The sequence below is a fragment of the Loxodonta africana genome, chromosome 24, assembly GCF_030014295.1.
Source record: "Loxodonta africana isolate mLoxAfr1 chromosome 24, mLoxAfr1.hap2, whole genome shotgun sequence".
Taxonomy (NCBI): Eukaryota; Metazoa; Chordata; class Mammalia; order Proboscidea; family Elephantidae; genus Loxodonta; species Loxodonta africana.
Genome location: NC_087365.1, coordinates 49574635 through 49595441, shown reverse-complemented (window position 1 = coordinate 49595441; position 20807 = coordinate 49574635). Strand labels below are relative to the sequence as shown.

The window sequence follows — 20807 nt, the reverse complement described above, 5'->3', positions numbered from 1 at the left end:
AGGGGGAAGTGCGACGGGCCCCTTAGTGGGCATCACCTATCACGGGGTGGGGTGGCGTGGGCAGGTATGAGAAGACGGCTGGGACAAGGAGGTGTTGGTGGAGAAACGCAAAGGGGAGAACTATCTGGGACACCCTGAGCAAAACTGGAAACTGGTTCTGTTTTCTAGAGACAGCCATTTGTTGTTTTTCTTCTTAAAACGGGAAAGCCCCGGGCACTGTCCTGAGCGCTGCCCGCACACGACAGTGGAGGTGACTGAGCATGACGCCGTCCTAACCCTCGTCTCCAGAGGACCTTATATTCGGAAACATTTGGGATTCTTCCCGGGAAACCAAACATAAACTGTGTATCAGGTCACACCACCTAAGGGTACAAGAAAGTTTCCTAAGTGACTACTCTTTTTGTCCCCCAGGAATAACAAAAAGCTGCTTTTTATAAAGGTTAAAAACAACAATGTGTTGTATTTCTATTTTTTTTTTTTTTTCAAAAACAAATGAACAAAAAAAAAAGAGAGAGAGAGAGACGTATTTGGCATTTTCTCTACTTACTCCTGAATAGGTAAGGCCCTGAGATTAGACACGTATATTCTGGGGACCACAGGGCTCATCACAACCCTAGTGCATCAATCCTCAATGATCTCCTTCAGCCCTTCCGCAGTTCCAGACTTAAAAACCTTTGATCTGTTTCTTCTGAGACCTGGCTCAGATCCTTCCACAGAACTGAGTCCTGCACACCGGTCAATCACCGGTGCCTTCTGTACACGCTGTCTGGCCAGCACGTCCATCAGTGAAAACATACCCTGTAGCAGAGGTACGCTCCGGCCGTGAGGACCGTGACCATGCACATGTTGACCAGAAAGGGCTTCCAGTGAGTCAGCACCTGCTCCTCCTCCTCTTTGGGCGGCGAGGGCTCCCCCTTGGTGGGGACAGAGACTGGGATGCCACGCTGACTTTCCATGATCCGCCTTCTCACTTCAGTGTCTTGACTTGAGCTGTGGAATCAGAGGAGCAGAGGTGGGTGACCCACTTTGGGTTAAGTGGATGAATGCCCCTAGTGGCAAAGACACTATTCTCGGAGTAATTCCAGGACAAAACAAGCCACACACACAGAACACGGTGATACTGACGCCAGCCAGAAAGTCAGCCGTCTTTGCTCAGATGGAGGCCAGAGCAGACACCAGCTTGTCAGGTACCACAGGCAGTACCCACAGCCAGGGGTCCACTCTGTCGTGAGGCCCCAAATCCCTAGCACCAATCCGATCCTGCCAGGAGGGCCGTTTCCCAGGCATCCTGTAAGCCATTAGCTGGCTCCTTCCCTGGTCTGGTGACTCCTCTGAGCAACCTGGGGGGAATGGCGTGCAGTGGTCCCCTTCTAGGGGCTCCTTGGGAATGGCCAGCAGAGGCTCAGGGCCCCGGGAGGAGTCAGGCTCCCACATGGCATAGAGACCAGGCTGTCTCCCCTGCCCTCCTCCTCCAGGAGCTCCTCTCTCCACCCATCGAGGAGGCCACCTGGTCACAGGAGGTCCTGCCTCAGATGTGCATCGAATTGTCCTTTGTACCTCAAGAGCATTTTGTTGGGCCCAGCAGGACCCCAGAGACACCACCTCCCTGGAAATAGGGAGGAAGTTGCACAGGGCATTCCCTGAGGAAGGCTGGGGTCCACGTGCTCCTGTGCACCCATGAGGACCCAGTGGCACTTAGGTTCTTGGTACAACTCCACGTTTTCCTGGACTTCTCTGGCCTTTAGCTTCCCAATCCATACTTTCCAACTCACTGCCTTCACAGAGGGTGTGAAAGGCACTGCTCTGCTCCCCAATCTCAATGAACAGAGACAGGACACACAGAGGTGGGAAGCCACCTGCTGGCTCTCAGCTCATTCTTGGCCTAGGGTGAGCCCTTGGGTGGACTGCAGCATCTGGCCCATAGGCCAGCCCCGAGAGCTCCATGAGGGCCCCTAGACAACAGGCATGGCCTCGCTGTGGGACGGCCGCCAGGGCCTCAGCCCACCACACAGCCTCTGTGCTGGGGCCCACCGGGCAGTTTTGTCTCAAGCTGGGGATTACTGTGTGTCCAAGTGACCTTCTGGTCTTTGTCAAACAGACCAGTTGCACGCAGGACACCAGAGGCTGAGGCTCATGGCTTAGGCTGGCATGGCCACATGCGTGTGTCAGCAAGGTGCCCGGGTGAGATCCTGATAAGTTTAGCCAAAGGACCCGCTGGTGCACATGCTGTTGTGTAGCTCGCTTTCTCACATACTCCAACTCTGACTCTGTGCCACATCAGTAGGCCTAGAGTTAGTTCTTTAACAGATGCAGACTATCCCAGCACGGGGATGAAGTGTGACGATCTGAAGCCTGGACAGAAGATCGGCTCATCTCTGATTCTGATAAATGATGCCACAACGAACACCTCTATTTATATGTATCTTTGCACACTTATCTGGTAGGGTAACTTTCTAGACGTCTGTACAACCGCTGGGTCAAAGTGTGGATACATCTCACAGTGCCCTCCACAAAGGAGGTCCCAAGGGTATTGCCACCAGTAGCCTCAGGCTGGGGCTAATTCCTCCCTATCCTTCCAGCTTTTACTCAGTGCCATCTCCTCCAGGTAGCCTTCCTTGACCACCCAGGAGAGCTGAGTATCTCTTTTGAAGGATGACCCCCTCAGTGTGCATCCCCACCGCATCACTGCCTACTGGTTCCCAACACGATCTTGTTTGGGTTTGCTTCCTCCCCAACGTGAGCTCTTGGAGACCAGGGCCATGTTCTAGTTATCTCAGGATTCCACATGCATCATAGGTACTCAATCAATGTCTGCCAAACTGTAAGGAAGCAAGAGGGCAATCAGCTCCAAAGAGTACCCAGAAAGGTTAAGTTCCCCCAAAGAACCAGATGCAAGCCTGGATCTCACATTGCAAGACTGACCTGATCCCCGGAGGCATGCACTGTCACTCCTCAGTGGGAAGACCCTACTCAACCATGGAACACCCAATTCCAATGAGAACCACAAGGGGGCGCTAGAACCCTACTGATGCTGTTCCTTGCCTGGGGCTAAGCTCTGGCCAATGTCGGATCTCCTCCACCCAGAGGAGTAGCAGCTAGGGTCCAGGAACCACCGTGTTTCCCAAGGGTATAGAAGCTCGGCTTGCCAAGAGGAGGATGCTTCCAAGGGGTTTCAAAACAACCTGTGTTTCTGAATGAAAGGTCATTTCCCCTTACCCCCAAGAAGCCAGGACCCTCTCACATTACCTTTCCACGCCGTGGGAGGCATTTAAAGGAGTTCTGGTTTCTGCCTCCATGGCACCTTCTCCTTGACCGTCCTCTGTCTCATCCTTCACCCACTGGTGGTTTGGGAAGAAATCCTTGCATTTCCCATTGTGTGGCTCCAGGATTCGCTTGGGTGGCCGGGGTGGTGGGGGGACGTGCTCAGGTGGGGGCTCCAGGTCCTCATGGGAGAGCTCCTTCCATTGCTCCTTGAAAGAGCAGCAAGAGAAAGTTCTGTTAACGCCATGTTTGGGCTGATGTGGCAGGAGAGCCATGGCCCTGAACTTAGCAGAAGGAGGTGATGCAGCTGGGCCTCGCACTGCTTCCCGAGTCTCCAGCCATATTCTTGAAGGGGAAATCTTTGGAAAATAAACTATTCTACTTACCAATGCTCTCTACCTGAGCACTTCAAAGGCAGAAATTGGGACACAGTGAAAATCTCAACAACTTTCTAGCTATTTTAAACACGAAGGGTAGCTATTTCCTCTGACATATTGATAGTTGCAGCACTTTGACAACCGCCTGCCTCCTCCTTCAGAGAAAAACTTTTGAAATCAACACACCTAGATTAAAGCAAGGACGCTGCCCACCTGAACCGAAGAGTCTCCCATGATGAATTTGGCACCTTCGATCACAGCTAGGTAGGAGAAGCGGAGCTGGTCTGCTGTCTGGATCAGCCCCATTCGAAATTTCCTCATTTCTAAGAGAACTTTCTTAATATCAACAGAAGAAGGGTCTTTCCTTTTGTCCATCTGAAAGCCAAAGGAGACACAATTCAGCCAGCTCCAACTCTCAAGTGCGGTGTTAGCTATGAGTGTCTGGGGGACTTCTCCAGTTTCTACTTAGGAAGAATCACAGGGAGGCAGGCAGGAGAATTCTAGAAAATGTGAAAAATGCAGCAAAATCATGACCATTTGAGCACAGGTGGTTGAAAGGGCTAGGTGGAGACAGAATGTGACTCTTTGGATCTACCTGGATTCCACGTTAAAATTAAGAGCACCCTTCTGAACAAAGCTATGTAAGGTAAAACTACTTTCACGGAAGGGAAGTTGTAAAAAACGGAAGATCAAAGCTAGTGTAACTGAGGCAATGTCCTTAGAGAGGCGGTAACAGAAACAGCCGTGGTCAGGCCTTGAGGAGATGCACCAACGTGCCTCGTCTTCCTGAGTTTCCCCAAGGGTCTTCTTACCAGCAAGAGGCAGGTGTCAGCCAGGCAGAAGGTCCCCGACCGGCCGATGCCTGCGCTGCAGTGCACCACGATGGGGCCGTGCTCCAGGCTAAGTGACCCCGACTCGCGGACTTTGAAAAGAAAGTTCAGGAATGAGGCTGGTGATTCGGGGACTCCAAAGTCTGGCCACGTGGTATAGTGGAAATGTAAAATCTCTCGAGTTTCTTGAGACTGAAAGAGAAAAATATCCATGAGGATTCTAAGAGAACCACCCGGACAGAAATCACTAATTCCAAGTAAGCACAGCGTGACTTCGCATCCATCTAACGCTAGAGCAGCTTCAAGTCTCAGAAGAAATACTATAGGTGGCAAAATTTCTTCCAGGGTCCTTTCAGTCAGTCAACCAATCCTCACCAAACACGAGGTGCCAGACCCTGTATGTGGCGCCGGGACCTACAGGCTGCTCCCTGCTCAGACTATGTCTTCCTGTAGGATGGAGCTGTCTTGCCTGTCTCTCTTCTGACGCCCTATCATGCCTCCTCTCTTCAGGGTTACAACTGATTTCTCTCCCCCGTCAGTGATGCTGCACTGCCACACACTACCACCTTCTCAGAAGGCACTGCCATGTTTTGTGATGATGAAAAGGTATCTGCCCATGTGGCACTAGCTCTGTGTAACCTGGGGCTTTTCAAGACTATTTGAAAGTCTCAGAGGACTGCCACTGTAGAGAAAGCAGACATCAGCTTGGTCTCCAAGAAGTGGTGCTTGCAACGTGTGGCAAGACCCAGCCAAGCAGTCAGTCAATGGGGTCAAAAGCTGCTGACAAGATCAGCAGCAATCAGCCCCTGACCTGAGCAATCACTGCGTTCTGGCACTGGCACATTAGCTCACTGGGGGCGTGCGCTACCATCACTTCCATTTTTCAGATGAGGAGACCGAGGCTTGGAGGGCACCCCTCCATTAAGTGGTAGAGCAGGAGCTCAAACCTAGGTTGCCTGGCTCCGGAGCCCATGTTCAGAGTCTGCTTCAGGAACTTCTGAAAGGAGAAGCCGGGCCCACAGTGTTTCTCCTCCAGCCCAGTGTGCCCCAGGAGAGCAGAAAGAAGAGCGGCCTCCAGTGCCATCTCCAGTCCTGTAGGACCCTGAGCCCTGGGAGCCCCCTCCCAGGGTGGACATCTGGGCTCCAGCTGTAAGTGACCACTAGAAGAGCGCTCAAGTAAATTTTCAGTAAACGGGGCCAGCCATGTGGTGCTAAGACTCTGAAGAGCCCCAGGACCTCCAGTCTCGCTAAAGTGGGCACAGGAATATGGGACTCCCTGCTGTGTGGCGCCAAGGGCCAAACACTGCTCAGGTCACCTGGAGGGCAGTTGAGGGTGAAAAATGCTTCAGGTCAGAGGCTCACTTGCGAACAACATTTCCTTCATTGGGCAAGCGTTCACAAGGGGCCCGCCACTTGCCAGCCACCACGCTAGGCAGGATGAAGTCAAAGACCGCCCTGGCCCCCAAAGGGCTCCGAGTAGAGTTACAACCACCTGCCTAGGCCCTGCAGTAATGAAAACGTGTGACAGAACCTCAACACCTACCACCAGCTACTGGGCTTATGTTTGAGAAGTTACGCCGCCAATGAACACACACGTTACCTGCAGCAGCGATGAAACACACAGGGATCTCTCTACAGAACTCAGAGAAAGCTCATGTAACACCTGGGTGATTTACAGAACAACGCTAAGCAATTCCATTCCTTTCCCCCTAGAAAACGATGTCCATGTTCTTTAATGGCTTAAAAGGGAGGGTGCAGAGTGGGTGCAGTGCAGACACCGGCCCCTGCTCTATCCCAGCTTGGGTTCCTTAAACAAGCAGGAGACATTTTCTCCAGTCTTCACCAGGCTCTTCCTGTCAGGCTTGCAAATGCTAACAAGCATTAAAAAAAAAACAACCACATAATCCTCCAGGCACATTCCAACACGTTGCCAACATTATTCCTGAAAATGCTCCATAAAACCCCTCCATAAATCACACCCCTAGAGCCTCTCTGTGCGGCGGCGGCAGTGAGTCGATGACTCCAGCGTTATCACAGTGAGCGAGTGAGCAAGCGGGCAGGAAGCACTAGATAAACTGCAGCGCTGCATTCCCTGAGTGCCACGCCCTTTTAACCTTTTCTCCACTTCTCAGTAACCTGTGCTCAGTTCTAGGTCTTCAGTTATTAATACAAGAACAGAAGCCATGAGGACGATAAGGCATTCAGTTAAAAACAAGACAAAGGTACGAAGGTGCCTTGGCAGCGGATGCGGCCCTTCATCACAGCCCAGGAAGCCCCCTCCATGGACTCCCACCACTGTCCCACCTCCACTCCATCTGTGCTCCTCACTGGACAGGCCCGTGCTACCTCAACCCCACAGTCCCAAACACGCACTGGGAGCCTGGCGCTGGTCTAGCACTTCGCAAGTACTAACTTCCAGAACTCTCACAAAACCCCAACCTGACAGGTGAGGAACTTGACACTGAGAGAAGCCCCTTGCCCAGAGCTCATGGTTTGATGTGATGGCACCAGGACTTGACCCCAGAGTTTGGTTTCAGAGGGCTACGACTGACCCCATGTTTGATGGCAGGTGTCCCTGTTCCCAGCGTTGGCCGGGATCCCACAGAACTCTGGCTCCAGGCGAATTACTCAGGACCCCCACGGGCATGGCCTTCTGCGGTGCTTCTTATTCTTAGCCCAGTGCCTGGCCTTGCCCAAAGACCATCTTTTTTTTTTTTGGGGGGGGGGGAGCAAGGATTTTCATTACTGTCTTTTTATTATTAATTTTATACCTCAAAAACTGCTTATCACTACAAAAGAAAGCTCTAGCCCACATTTGTGCACGTGCTTGAAGGGCACAAAACTGCTGAGCTGTATGACACAAAGGATGATTCTTAAAGTGATTGTTTGAACTGATCAGTCCCCAAGTTGTCACCAAGAAAACAGTCATAAGGAAACCACACAGTCTTTAGAAAACCCAAAGTAAAGAACGTGATTATACATCAGTTTGGAGCCTCAGCAGCCTGAGTATTCCCTTTAAAAAATAATTTATTTTATTTTTATTGTTATTGTTGAGAATATACCCAGCAAAAACACACAGCAATTCAAGTTTCTATGCATGCGATTCAGTGACACTGATGACATTCCTCAAGATGCGCAGCCATTCTCACCCTCCCTTCTGAGCTGCTCCTCCCCCACTGACAGAAACTCACTGCCCCCTAAGTTCCTGTCTAACCTTTCCAACCTTTCCAGTTGCTGTTGTCAGTTTGGTCCCCTATCCCATTAACCCGTTGCCGTTGATTCCAACTCATAGCGACCCTGTAGGACAGAGCAGAACTGCTCCATAGGGTTTCCAAGAGCACCTAGTGGATTTGAACTGCTGACCTTTTGGTTAGTAGCCATAGCAACCACTATGCCACCAGAGTTAAGCTAAACTACTGTTTGGTTTTAAGACGATTTCAGGGGATGTTTTCAGTTTAGGTTGAAAGACCATCTCGGGGCAATAGTTCTGGAGGTTCACCCAGCCTCCAACAGCTCTAGAAAGTCTGGAGTCCATGAGAATTTGAAATTCTGTTCTGCATTTTCCCCCTTCTGATTAGGATCAGAGACCAACTTTTAATGACAGACCATCATCAAGCTGCTGGTATTAGAAATTCTTCCTACAAAAATAAACCCAAAGACCTCACCTAAAAATTACACTGGCTGTGATACGGGAAAGGCCCAGAAGGGCCCTGTCCCTCACTCAGACCAGAGAGGCCGAGGGCTATGGCAGCAGGAGCATGTCCACTGGCCTCTCACTTGCAGGCCGCCCTGCAGTCCCTCTGAAATCACAAAGGCAGGAAGAGATCACTGTTAGGTAAAAGGCCCCCTTCTCCTCAGAATCAGCACTAACTAGTACTAAAGTTTAGAGAGAGAGATATCTAAAATGCCTCCCCAGGTGCCCCGGTCTGACCTCAGCTCGCCACAGTGCCAAAACACACACCGTGCTCAGGATACACAAAGCCTGGACAACTTGGCATTAGGTAATGTCACACAAGGGAAAAGACACCTCAACCAGCCACCGCCTGGTGTACTTAAGCACGTGCCATACTTACTGCGATGTTTTCCAATTCTAGTTGTCGTACTGTGTAATATGACTTAACATCTTCAGAAATCAAGGTTAACTTCAAGTTTGTGTCTTCAAAGATCATTTCTTTTTCTTCCTTTTGTGGCCAGTACTGTGCACATTTTAACTGGGGGAAGAAATAACACTGAATTACTGTGAGCACCTGACTGTCCTCCTATGACGAGGAGACTCTGAGGACATTCTGCACGCTCTATGGTGACCCAAATCCTGGGGTCTCCCAAACTTGGAAGTCACTGTCAGTGTACCCACCAGCCTCCCGTGTAGTTGGGGACGGGCTGTGAAGATCTAGACAGGGCTGCGTGTGGAGTGGTGCAGCTAGTGCTGACTTCCAACTCCAGGAGCCCCCTGGTTACCCACCGCAACGGGGAGATTCAGGGAGGGTGTTTCAGGGAGGTGGAGTGGGGTTCGGTCTTGCCCCTTCCCTGTCACCTACAAGGTGAAGCCAGAGAGCATAGTCTAGTCTTCCACGACTCTGCAAAGCCATTTCAAAGATGACCAAGAACCTGAATGGTGCTGTCGGCACAGAGTATAGACATTTTCCTCTGTGGAAAAGAGCAGGCTAATCAACAATCAGGCTGGAAGAGGCCACGTGTGAAAACGCTACAGAGGCTGATGGCTGCAGCCAAATGCAAGTTCCCATTCAGAGAAGGCTTGGTGCCCACTGCCCCAAGCCCTACCTTTTACTTGGCTTTGGTTCAGGTGAGAAAAAGACTATTGCTGTTTTAGTTACATAATTTTAGAAACTACTTGCTATTCTTGATTTAAAGGTACTTCATTAAATTGAGGACTTCCTGACAAAAATGACAGCAGACAGGGGCTCAGCTGCAAGGTCTATGTGCCTGGATTAAGGAAACTGTGAAGAAGTACACTTTTCATCATATGGGATCTCAGTGTGTGTACACAGCCCGTTCGTAAATGGTATGAAGTGAATACCTCTGTAATTCAACGATCCCTGACCTACTCAATACCTACTCTGGGGCCAAGGATGCAAGGATGACAGTGTCTGAAATGGTGCAAGGAGGGAGAAGCTTGTCTGTCAGAAGAGCTTGTTCATGGCCCCTGTGACAAGGTAGACAGTGGGAAGTGCCGAGGGGGATTGCCATGGGGATTTAGAAGAGGTCAATGTCCTGGGCTGGCTGAGACAGTGGGAAAGACAGATGAAAGAAGGCTCTCTGGAAGAAGCACATCTGACAGAGGGTGCTGAGGGCAACCGGGGCCTCCTGGTAACAATGTGTGCTGAGGGTGACCGGGGTCTCTTGGTGACAGAGTGTGCTGAGGGCAACTGGGGTCTCCTGGTGACACGGTGCACTGAGGGTGACTGGGGTCTCCTGGTGACAGGGTGTGCTGAGGGTGAACAGGGTCTCTTGGTGACATTATGTACTGAGGGTGACTGGGGTCTCTCGGTGACCAGAGTGCGCTGAGGATGACCGGGGTCTCCTGGTGACAGTGTCATGAGGGCAACTGGGGTCTCCTGGGCAGTGACTGCAGAGGCATCAGTCTCAGAGGAGCAGTGAGAAATGGGGCCAACGAAGGCCCAGATCCTGGCAGGTTCTGGCACCAGGCCCAGGGACCTGTGGCATACCTGGGGACAATGAGGAGCCAAGAGGCTCCTGAGGAAGGTGAAGACAAAACCAGAAATGCCCATCAGTCCTGCTTTACTTAAGCTGCATGTTCTCCAAAAACCAAAAGCAAAAGCGAGAGAAACAATACAAGAAACACCAGATTGTGACGTCAGCACACTATCAAACTTCACAGTTCTGGAAAAGAAGGTCGGTGGGGCTTTCTAAAGGGCCTGGACATGGGCCTTTTTGCAAGTATTCACCAGTCTCTCCATGTCACCTCCCAACATCAATGATGGGGTGCCATAGGCGAGCCCCTCAAATGGAGCCAACCTGTTAGCGTCCAAGCAGTCCTGCCACTCAGGACGTGGAAACATTGATTTTATAGCAAGAGGGAGCCCAACATCCCTTGCTCAGACAAAGAGAGTGGGCAGCTGTCAGTAAGACTTTAGAAGGCTTTAAAAGGATGCATTTATTCCCATACTCCAAGTATGTGATTAGACCTGCGTAATGGCTCAAGGGTAGAGTTGCATTCATCATCGAAACGAACATTTCAAGATCTACCCTGAAGTACAATGCTGTCAGCGATGCAATAATATTCATATACCTACAAGGAAGAACAGTTAGTATGACTATAACTCAAATTTATGCACCAAACATTAAGGCCAAAGATGAAGAAACTGAAGATTTTTACCAACTTCTGCAATCTTAAATTGATCAAACATGCAGTCAAGATGTATTGAAAATTACTGGTGACTGGGATTTGAAAGCTGGAAACAAGAAAGGATAGGTAGTTGGAAAATACGGTCTTGGTGACAGAAATTATGATGGAGATTGCATGATAGAATTCTGAAAGACCAACAATTTATTCACTACAAATACCTTTTCTCAACAATATAAATGGCGACTATACATGTGGATTTTGCCAGATGGAACACAGAGGAATCAAATCAACACGTTTGTGGAAAGAGACAACGGAGAAGCTCAATCATCAGTCAGAACAAGGCCAGGGGCTGACTGAGGAACGGATCATCAATTGTTCATATGCAAGTTTAAGTTGAAGCTGAAGAAAATTAAAACAACTCCACGAGAGCCAAAGTATGACCTTGACTATATCCCACCTGAATTTATAGACCATCTCAAGGATAGGTTTGACACACTAAACACTAACAACTGAAGACCAGATGAGATGTGGGATGACACCAAGGACATCATACATGAAGAAAGGTTATTAAAAAGACATGAAAGGAAGAAAAGATCAAAATGGATGTCAGAAGAGACTCTGAAACTTGATCTTGAATGTAAGTAGCTAATGCAAATGGAAGAATGATGAAGTAAAAGAACTGAACAGAAGACTTCAAAGACAAAGTATTACAATAAAACGTGCAAAGATCTGGAGTTAGAAAACCAAAACCGAAGAACACGCTTGGCATTTCTCAAGCTGAAAGAACTGATGGAAAAATTTAAGCCTCACTTTGCAATATTGATGGATTCTATGGGCAAAATACTGAACAACCCAGGAAGCTTCAAAAGAAGATGGAAGCGATACAGAGTCACTGTACCAAAATGAATTGGTCAACATTCAACCATTTCAAGAGGTAGTATATGATCAAGATCTGATCATAGTGAAAGAAGTCCAAGCTGTGCTGAAGGCACTGGCGAAAAAGAAGTCTCTAGGAACTGACGGAATGCTAAGTGATATTTCAACAGATACAATGCTGGAAGCACTTGCTCATCTATGCCAAGAAATTTGGAAGGCAGCTACCTCGCCAACTGACTAGAAGAGATCCATATTTGTACCCGTTCCAAAGAAAGGTGACCTGACAGAATGTGGAAATTATTGAACGATATCATTACTATCACATGAAACTAAAATTTTGCTGAAGATAATTCAAAAAATGGTTGCAGCAGTACATCCAAAAGGAAATGCCAGAAACTCAAGCCAGATTCAGAAGAGGATGTGAAACGAGGGATATCATTGCTGATACTAGGTGGACCTTGGCTGAAAGCAAAGAATACCAGAAAGATGTCTACCTGTGTTTTATTGACTATGCAAAGGCACTCAGCTGTGTGGATCATAACAAATTATGGATTAACACTTTGAAGAATGGGAATTCCAGAACACTTAATTGTGCTCAAGTGGAACCTGTGCACTGATCAAGAGGTGGACGTTCGAACAGAAGGGGATACTACATGGTTTAAAATCAGGAAAGGTGTGCATCACAGTTGTATCCCTTCATCACACTTATTCAATGTGTATGCTAAGCAGATAATCTGAGAAGCTGGACTATATGAAGAAGAACTCAGTATCAGGATTAGAGGAAGACTCATTAACAGCCTGTGTGATATACAGATGACATAACTTTGTTTGCTGAAAGCAAAGAGGACTTGAAGCACTTACCGATGAAGATCAAAGACTACAGCCTTCAGTATGGACTGCACCTCAACATAAAGAAAACAAAAATCCTTGCAACTGGACCAATAAGCAACATCATGATAAACAGAAAAAATACTGAAGCTGTCAAGGATTTTATTTTACTTGGATCCACAATCAATGCCTACGGAAGAAGCAGTTAAGAAATCAAATGATGTACTGCACTGGGCAAATCTGCTGCAAAAGGTGTCACTTTGAGGACTAAGGTGCACCTGATCCAAGCCATGGTATTTTCAATCGTGAAACCTGGATGATGAACAAGGAAGACCAAAGAAGAATTGATGCCTTTGAATTACGGTGTTGGCCGAGAATACTGAATATACCATGGACTGCCAGAAGAACGAACAAATCTGTCTTGGAAGAAGTACAGCCAGAATGCTCCTCAGAAGCAAGGATGGTGAGACTGTCTCACATACTTTGGACATGTTATCAGGAGGGATCAGTCCCTAGAGAAGGACATCACCCTTGGTAAGGCAGATGGTAAATGAAAAAGAAGAAGACCCTCAAGAAGATGGATTGACATAGTGGGTGCAACAATGGGCTCAAGCATAACAATGATTGTGAGGATGGCGCAGGACCAGGCAGTGTTTCCTTCTGTTATAAATAGGGTTGCTGTGAGTTGGAACTGGCTTGACGGCACCTAACAACAATAAATGCCTGGCGGTGCAGTGGTTAAGTGCTCGGCTGCCAACTGAAAGGTCAGCAGTTTGAACTCACCAGCTGCTCCTGGGAAAAAGATGTGGCAATCTGCTTCCATAAAGATTATAGCCTTGGAAACCCTATGAGGCAGTTCTACTCTGTCCTACAGGATCCCGGAGTCAGAATCAACTTGATGGCTATGGGGCTAATGCCTCAAGAACCCAGTAACAAAGAGGCCGGGTACATACAAAACCACCCATGCTGGCGTGGGCACCCAAAGCAGGAGCAGAAAGACAGTGAAGCAAAGAAGCCACCAGGTTGGCCAGGAGCTACTGGGGAAGGGGCCCTGCTCCATGTCACAGGAGCAGGGAAGATGAGTATTTGAAATCTCACCTCCATAAACAAGCATTCACTTTCAAAACCAAATGTAAAGCCTAACACATCCCTGCATCTGGGTCAAGTCGAGGACTCTGGGACTGTAGGCCTGAGGGATTCTGGCACACAGCTAAGTTCCAGCCAACCAACATTTATTTATAACAACCATTCTGCATCTACAGTAACATACCATGCTCTTTTCTTTGTCATTTCCCGTAGAAATTTTTTGCTTTAAACATGCAAAACAAAATAAGCAGGAGATCACTACGTCCGGTTATCCTCTCAGACAGAGAGAAAACAACTTGAAAAGGAGATTGTGTTAGAAAGCAGTCTCCCACCAGGGTTCAACTTGAGGCATAGCTTGGTCAGCATTGAACAGCAGCAGCATGGGAGGGCCAACACGTTGGTATCGCTCACAGTTGCCATGACCACTGAAAAGGCAGGCAGTAGGATCTTCAGGGCTTTCCCAAACTAACAGCTGGGCAGCCTTAAGGAAGTCTATAAAGTCATCTGCAGCAGCCCTGTGATAGAGGATGTAGCTTCCCAAGGAATTACTAACACAGAAAACTAGGCAGGATACAAAGGGAGGGCTAAAGCCTAAGGCGCTGATGACACAAAAGGCAGCGTCTGGTGCCCGAAAGCCCCTGAAATCAACGAAGCATCTTTAGTAGGGATGTAAGGAGAAAGATTCGGGTGATGTTTCCGGATTGGCAAATAAAACTCTCTTTATTTCCCCTGCCCAAATAACACACAAGGAGCTCTGGTGGTTCAGTGGTTAAGAGCTCAGCTGTTAATCAAAAGGCCGGCAGTTCGAATCCACCAGCCGCTCCTTGGAAACCCTATGGGGCAGACCTACTCTGTCCTATAGGGTCGCTATGAGTCAGAATTGACTCGACGGCAACGGGTTTACGGGTAAACAACACACATATGCACTCGACACTGACACATCTAAGGTCAAATTCAAAATGGAAGCTTATGAGAACTTCAGGCCATGTGGACGAGCCCAGTCTAACAGCAAACAGTCATTTTCGTACAACTCCAGGGAGCCCGGGGTTACAAAAGGCTAACAGGCACGTTTGCCCCAAATAAGAAGGGGGTATTTACTTTATGCGATGCTATTTGGTGAAGGAGGGAAACCAGAAAATAATAACATATTAAATGAAAACTCTACAACCTGGTTTTTACCATGGGCTATGTGGATAGTTTATACGTAGATTAGCTGAGCAAATAAGACCCCTGTAAACTTCTCATAATTTTTCCCAGTCAGCTCTTCTGAAATAGAATTGATAATGTTGGTCTCAAAAAAACTTTAAGAACCTTTAACCATACACTGCTTTTTCATGGCAATTTGCATGCCTGAATGACCCTGAGTGGAAGGGCACAGTTACAAAGGAAAACAGGGACTATGGTCCAAGTAAGCTACAATGAAACCGATCAAGCAGCCATGGCTTGTCGTGGTCAACAGGGCAACCCAAGCAGAAAGGCTGCCACAAGGTTATCTCTGGTCAGCCTGCAGAGGGAGAAGACTCAGAGCAAGGCCTGTGGAGAACACTTCCCTGGAGCCCTGGGAGATGGCTCCTTGCTATAATGTGACAACAGTCGCTAAGGCAAACCATGTGCTCCCAGCAACAAAGAAAACAAATAAGCAAAAAGCCAATGCTACTGTGCCTGATGATTTTTGAATAAATAAGTCTTAATTAAAAACTTTCAACCCTTAATTACCATCTAGAGCAGTGGTCCTCAACTGAAGTCTATTTTGCCACCCACCCCCAACCACAAGGGGGCTCTTGGCAATACCTGGAAACATTTTTGGTTGTCACAAATGGAGGAGGTTGCTATTGGCATCTAGTGGGTTGAGGTCACTAAACATCCTACAATGCACAAGACAGCCCCTCACAACAAAGAACTATCCAGCCCCAGATTTCAGCGGTGCCGAAGCTGAGAAACCTGAAGGCTGATCTGTGCTTGCCGGTCCATAAGCCCCCAAGGTTTCAATCTCCCTGCTGGGAGTACGCTCAAAGGGAAGTAAATGTGTTGTTTCCTTATTCAAAACTGCTGGCAAGAGTGGCAAAAGGTGAGGCGTCACTACACATTTTGTAACTTCACATTTTACTAATCAAGCCACTGAAGCACACAGAAAACAAAAACCACTTTTACTGAAAAAAGGATTTTCTAAGAGGAATTATTTCAACAATTCAACACTCAGATAAACTCCTTATCTGTTACTGCTGAGCAAATATTTTCATTTAAAAAAGTAGGCAGAGGCAAAAGACATGATTTTAAATATATGCTATCATGAGAGAAGTGTTTTATCATAAGAGAAGTATTTTCTCTGAGTAACAAACACCGTTTCTTTCCGTGTGTGGGGAGGGAAGAGGCTTTGTGGTTAAGGCTTCAAATTTTCACTGCTGGCACTTCCTTTGATGTGTTACTTTTTGCACTTGTAGTTTTTACCCTCGAGGGTGTGACTGTGCTTTCTTTCGTTGGGTGGCTTCTCTGGAATCCTGATGTTCTTCTGGCAAGCCAGGTCTGTGTCCAGAGGTGGCCAGGACAGCTGCGAGAACATGTCCCAGCTAAGCCCGGAGATCACAGTGCCAGGACCTGGCAAGGCCTGGGGACACCCAGTTCTCTGGCGGGGACAACTTGCTCCTGGGTCACGTGCTCCTAGTGGTCAGCACAGTCCTTGGCTTGCCTTCTCCTGGGCTCCACCTCTGAGGCTGGAGAGGGGCCTAGATGTGCTAGCAATGTCTGGAGGGGAGAGAGGGGCAAGCAGGGGGGTAGTGGGCGTGTGGCTTCCTTTCACTAGGCAGAATGCCACACTTGTCTCTGCATATGTATGTGTCTTACATGGGAGGAGAGACACGTGGGAAGGGACAGTGCCAGTTACAGGCTCCGCTGTGGGATGCAGCCTAAGGACCCCTGGAAGTGGGGTGAGGGTGGGCACTGAGACTCAGGTCCTTAGCTCAGGGAACATGGCAAGGAATTAAAACTACATTTCATTCTGGTTGGAGTTTGGAGGTGAAGGTGGGGGAGTGGAGATGGACCCAGGTTCATTAGTGCCAGATCACTCAGAGTCTCAGAAGCTACGTTAAGTGCCATTCTGTGGGGCAGTGGGGACCCCAGCAGGGTTTTCGGCTAGATAGAGGTGTGGTGAGCCTTGGCTTAGAAAGATGACTCTGGATGCAGGGTACAAAATGGACTGAAGCGAGCAAGCAGGGAGGCTGGGGGGCTGCTAGAGGGACAGAGGGTGGTGGCCTAAGCAAACATCTGGCTCTAGGCCACAGGCTGTCCCAGGGGAGGTTTAAGAGTTGCAAAGAACTTGGAAGAAAGGATGACCCAAATCCTGAAGTACACGCACAAGCAGACAGTGTCCACACTAAAGAGGTGCGTGGCCTGTGGCCAAGCTGCGCAATGGGCCCCCATCGCTGCAGAGCCCTCTGCAGTCAACAAGGGGTGCACTCCTTCCAGCCAGAAGAGCAGAAAAGGTGAAGAAGGTAAAAACTTGCCTTTCAAAATAAGTCTGTTTACACAACTCCATAATGCAAGACAGCAGCCTAGGGATCACAGAGTCAAATGAGAACAGACACATCAAACTCTAGAGAGGGATGACCTTGGGGAGGGGTCAAGGGCAACCTTCACTTTTTTTCTTTTATTCACATAATTGTCTCACTTGTTTATGACAAACGTGTACTTACATACTGCTTCTTTAATTTTTTATATATTAAAAAAATGTCAAAGATATATAAAGTCAAATCAAAGAAATATAGACTAAAGTATTCACTTTCTGGATGGGTATACTCCCAGTGACAAACAGTAAATGACTCCACACTCACCGATCCCTTCTCCATCACTCTGTTGAGCATGACAACGCCCCTGCTCTTCTGCTCCCACACCATCTCCCAGAAGTGACCACACGTATTAGGCAAAGGGCCCTGCAAGCAAACAATGTACAAAACGTGTGACATTGTAAGCATAAACATGCTGGAGTGTGAGACCCCAGTCCTCACCAGCTCACAGTGGTAGCCGAGGCCGGGACAGGGACCTGCCTAGTGGTCGGTCACCCCAATTCTATTTTCTACCACAAGGTGAAAGGTCATTTCCATATTTCAGTTCAGGGCTGACCAACTAAGGGCAGAAAACACTGAATCTGCTTTCTGGTTTGGACTGGCCAGCTGAGGGGCTCACCAAGATCCATCCTTAGGACAGGCGGACTATGGGGCACAACTACTGGGTGCAAGCAGGAGGTAGTGTGGGAGAATGACCAACAGTGATGCTTCCGGTGGTTTGAGTCCCAAGTCCAATTACATGCCATCTGTGTGACCTTGGGCAAATCACTTCACCTCTCCATGCCTCAGTTTCCCGATCTGTATCACTGGACTGATAATTGTACCTGCTCATAAGGTTGTGAGAATTAACTGTGATTAGATAAAGAACTGAGCACAATACCTGGCACCCAATAAGCATCCAATAAAATGTTAGCTATCACTATGATCCCTGTTAATAATGGGGAACCAACCAGAGGCAGCCTCCCTCCTTGGACCAAGAAACAGATAAGATACAGACACACATAAAGTGAGTTGGGGCCCCAGTGAAATGGTGTCACCGAGGCACAGTGGATTGTAGGCAGAGCGGTAGCCCTGTCTCCCTTCAGCTCACCTGGCAATGTGCACAGATCTTTACTGGATTCAGGGTATAAGTGCTGAGTCTCTCAATGTTTAGTACTGCTGGAAGGGACATCACCTACTGCCTTCACATCTGAGCTCATCACCTCTCTGGCCAGCACCCCTTCTTCTAGAATGGTTTCCAGTCTTAAATATTTTCATCTAAACATTCCTTTCTTCAACACTTTCCCCTTGAAGTCTTGCAACACTTTCCTTGACCAGCTAGCCCTTACTGCCCGCTCACTTTCTTCTCTGAACACATCTTGGACTTATTGCCTGAACCAGACAGGTCAGCACTCTTAAGTAGCCACTGTAGGTATGCAGACAACAGTGGATTACATGTGTAACCCTTTCTTGCAACTGACATGACAACAACTCTGTGAAGGCAGGAATCAGGTGGTCACCTGGCTAGCCACTTGGGCCTGTCATCCTCTGGGGGCTGAGCCACTCCTTCATCTTTGCACAGGATCCATCAGCGGGCCTTGCACAGCTGTGACATTACTCTTCTCTCCTAGCCTGTCCCCTTCCCTACCCTCAATATCATCCCAGTTTAGAATAAGCCTGAAGGGTTACAAATCACAGAAAATCTGAAAGGATACATACCAACCTTTGCCACTTCAGGGGGAAGGTGAAGGAGGGCAGCTTTAACATCATTCTCCACACTTTCACACTTCTAACTTTTTAAAAAATGAGAATGTATACATGTATCTTTTGTATAATGAACAACATTTAAAATACAGGAAGTGTTTTCTTGTTTTTGTGACTTGGAAAATGTTTCCCAGTGACATTAGAAACTTGGTGTTAAGTTGGGGTCAGAGGGCTTCGGCCTGCTTTGTAAATCCCAGGTTAAAGGGAGACTATGTAAGCAGCTAGATACATCCGTCATACCATTTTACAAAACAGACAGAACTTCAGATGTTCCAAGTAATTGCTAGGGCATAGGGGTAAGGGGGAAAGGGTGGGAGAAGTTTCCAGGCTAATATACATCCATCTGTTGGAAACCCTGGTGGTGTAGTGGTTAAGTGTTATGGCTGCTAACCAAAAGGTCAGCTGTTTGAATCCACCACGCGCTCCTTGGAAACTCTATGGGCCAGTGCTGCTCTGTCCTATAGGGTCGCTATGAGTGGGAATCGACTTGACAGCACGAGTTTGGTTTTTTGGTTTTTTATCTTTGCTCCGAGCTTCCTGACCACACACCAAAGTTAAATGGCTGAAGCCAGGAAGTACGAAACTTGACTTCTTCCAAAAAGAAGTTCTAAGAAGCCACTTTTGCCTCTACCATTTCCTGTCAGCTTGCCCCCATCAGGGATCTCTAGCTCCATTCCCACCTCTCTCTCCCTGTCCCCACCCTCTCCAACCACCTCAGAGGTGCTTGGAGGACAAGGAGCTGAGGGTTTGGTAAAGGCCCGCTCTGTATTCATATACCGAGAACTTACTCAGTGGACCCCCAGGACTGAACACCGTTTAGCTAATGTTCCAGGTACTGACTGGAGGCACCTGGGCTGATGCTGGTTATGGAGGGGAGGGAAGGACAGGACAGAGGCAGTGAAGAAGGGCCACAGCAGATTAACCCTGAGCTAGCTCCCCACCCCAAGTCAGCCTTTGTTTACAGTAGTTTCTGGCTTCCCCATAATTTTAATATGCAAATATTAAACTGAATTATATGTTCAAAATCACCCTCTAACTCAAAAGACATATATAAGATTAATAAACTGGTATAATGAGGAGATAAAAATTATTAAAAAAGAGAAACTTAGACTGTTTAGACCAACTTGTAAATAACAGATTAAACTTGAGAAAATGAATTCAATAGATACTTTACCCTCTTCACAGATACTCATGGTCTTTGGGTCTCATGCCATTGAGTGTTTTACAAGAGGGCCAATTACTGAACTATGTTTATGATCTCTTTCCCGTATCTTTTAAAGCCAATAAGAATTTTAAGCAATTTTTCTAAGATCACACTTGTTCATGTAATCTAATGATGCCTTTTCTGGGCCAAAGGACAAGGACCACGCTAAGAATGAAATGCAGGCCTCCTGAATGGCAACCTGGACAAAGACGTCTTGTCTCTGCCAACCTGTCAGCTTCACCGTCAGATGCCTGTGGTGCTGAGGCGAGTACTGATGGCATCGACAGGGGAGAGGCAGCTCAAGCATCTCTGCCAAGAGACCACGGGCAAGTCAGGCATTTTCAGGCTGTTTCTAAGCTCTGATTCCCTGCAATGTCATACTTCCCAGATTAGTGTTACAAACAAACTGAATCTCTCAAGGAACATTTTTTGTTGCTTCTTGGTTTGTTTAAAACCCAACATTCTGAAAGATGTGGCACACAATTTAAGCTGAACGGAGTAAGGCAAACACCATTTTAAAAATCAGGACAATCCATTTACCTGGGTAAGAATGTAACTCCTCTGGGCTTCTTCCATCTTTATCAAACTAGCATTGATATAGTCATTATCTTCTTGATGTAGTTTAATCCGACTATGGTCGACTGAAAGGCAAACCAGAACTCAGAGGTTAATCCTAGAGGATCAAAGAGTTTACGAGCAGGCAGTGTACCTCCC

General features: G+C 47.8%; 1 protein-coding gene across 6 annotated transcripts in view; it reads right to left on the bottom strand.

Annotated features, from left to right (window-relative positions):
• Window positions 1-462: 462 nt before the first annotated feature.
• The window catches only part of PTPN1 (protein tyrosine phosphatase non-receptor type 1), a 76073-nt gene continuing 55728 nt past the window's right edge, over window positions 463-20807 (bottom strand). For 2 of the 6 annotated variants that reach the window (XM_064276213.1, XM_064276214.1), the window contains exons 3-10: window positions 20634-20734; window positions 18849-18914; window positions 17414-17512; window positions 8542-8679; window positions 4451-4660; window positions 3852-4013; window positions 3247-3470; window positions 463-990 (exon numbers count right to left, since the gene is read on the bottom strand). In XM_064276213.1, coding sequence (XP_064132283.1) covers window positions 783-990; window positions 3247-3470; window positions 3852-4013; window positions 4451-4660; window positions 8542-8679; window positions 17414-17512; window positions 18849-18914; window positions 20634-20734 — 1208 coding nt within the window. In that variant the 3' untranslated portion in view covers window positions 463-782. Of the gene's footprint in view, window positions 991-3246; window positions 3471-3851; window positions 4014-4450; window positions 4661-8541; window positions 8680-17413; window positions 17513-18844; window positions 18919-20633; window positions 20735-20807 lie in introns of all 6 variants that reach the window. The other 4 variants (XM_010599430.3, XM_010599431.3, XM_064276215.1 and 1 more) reach the window with 3 other exon arrangements.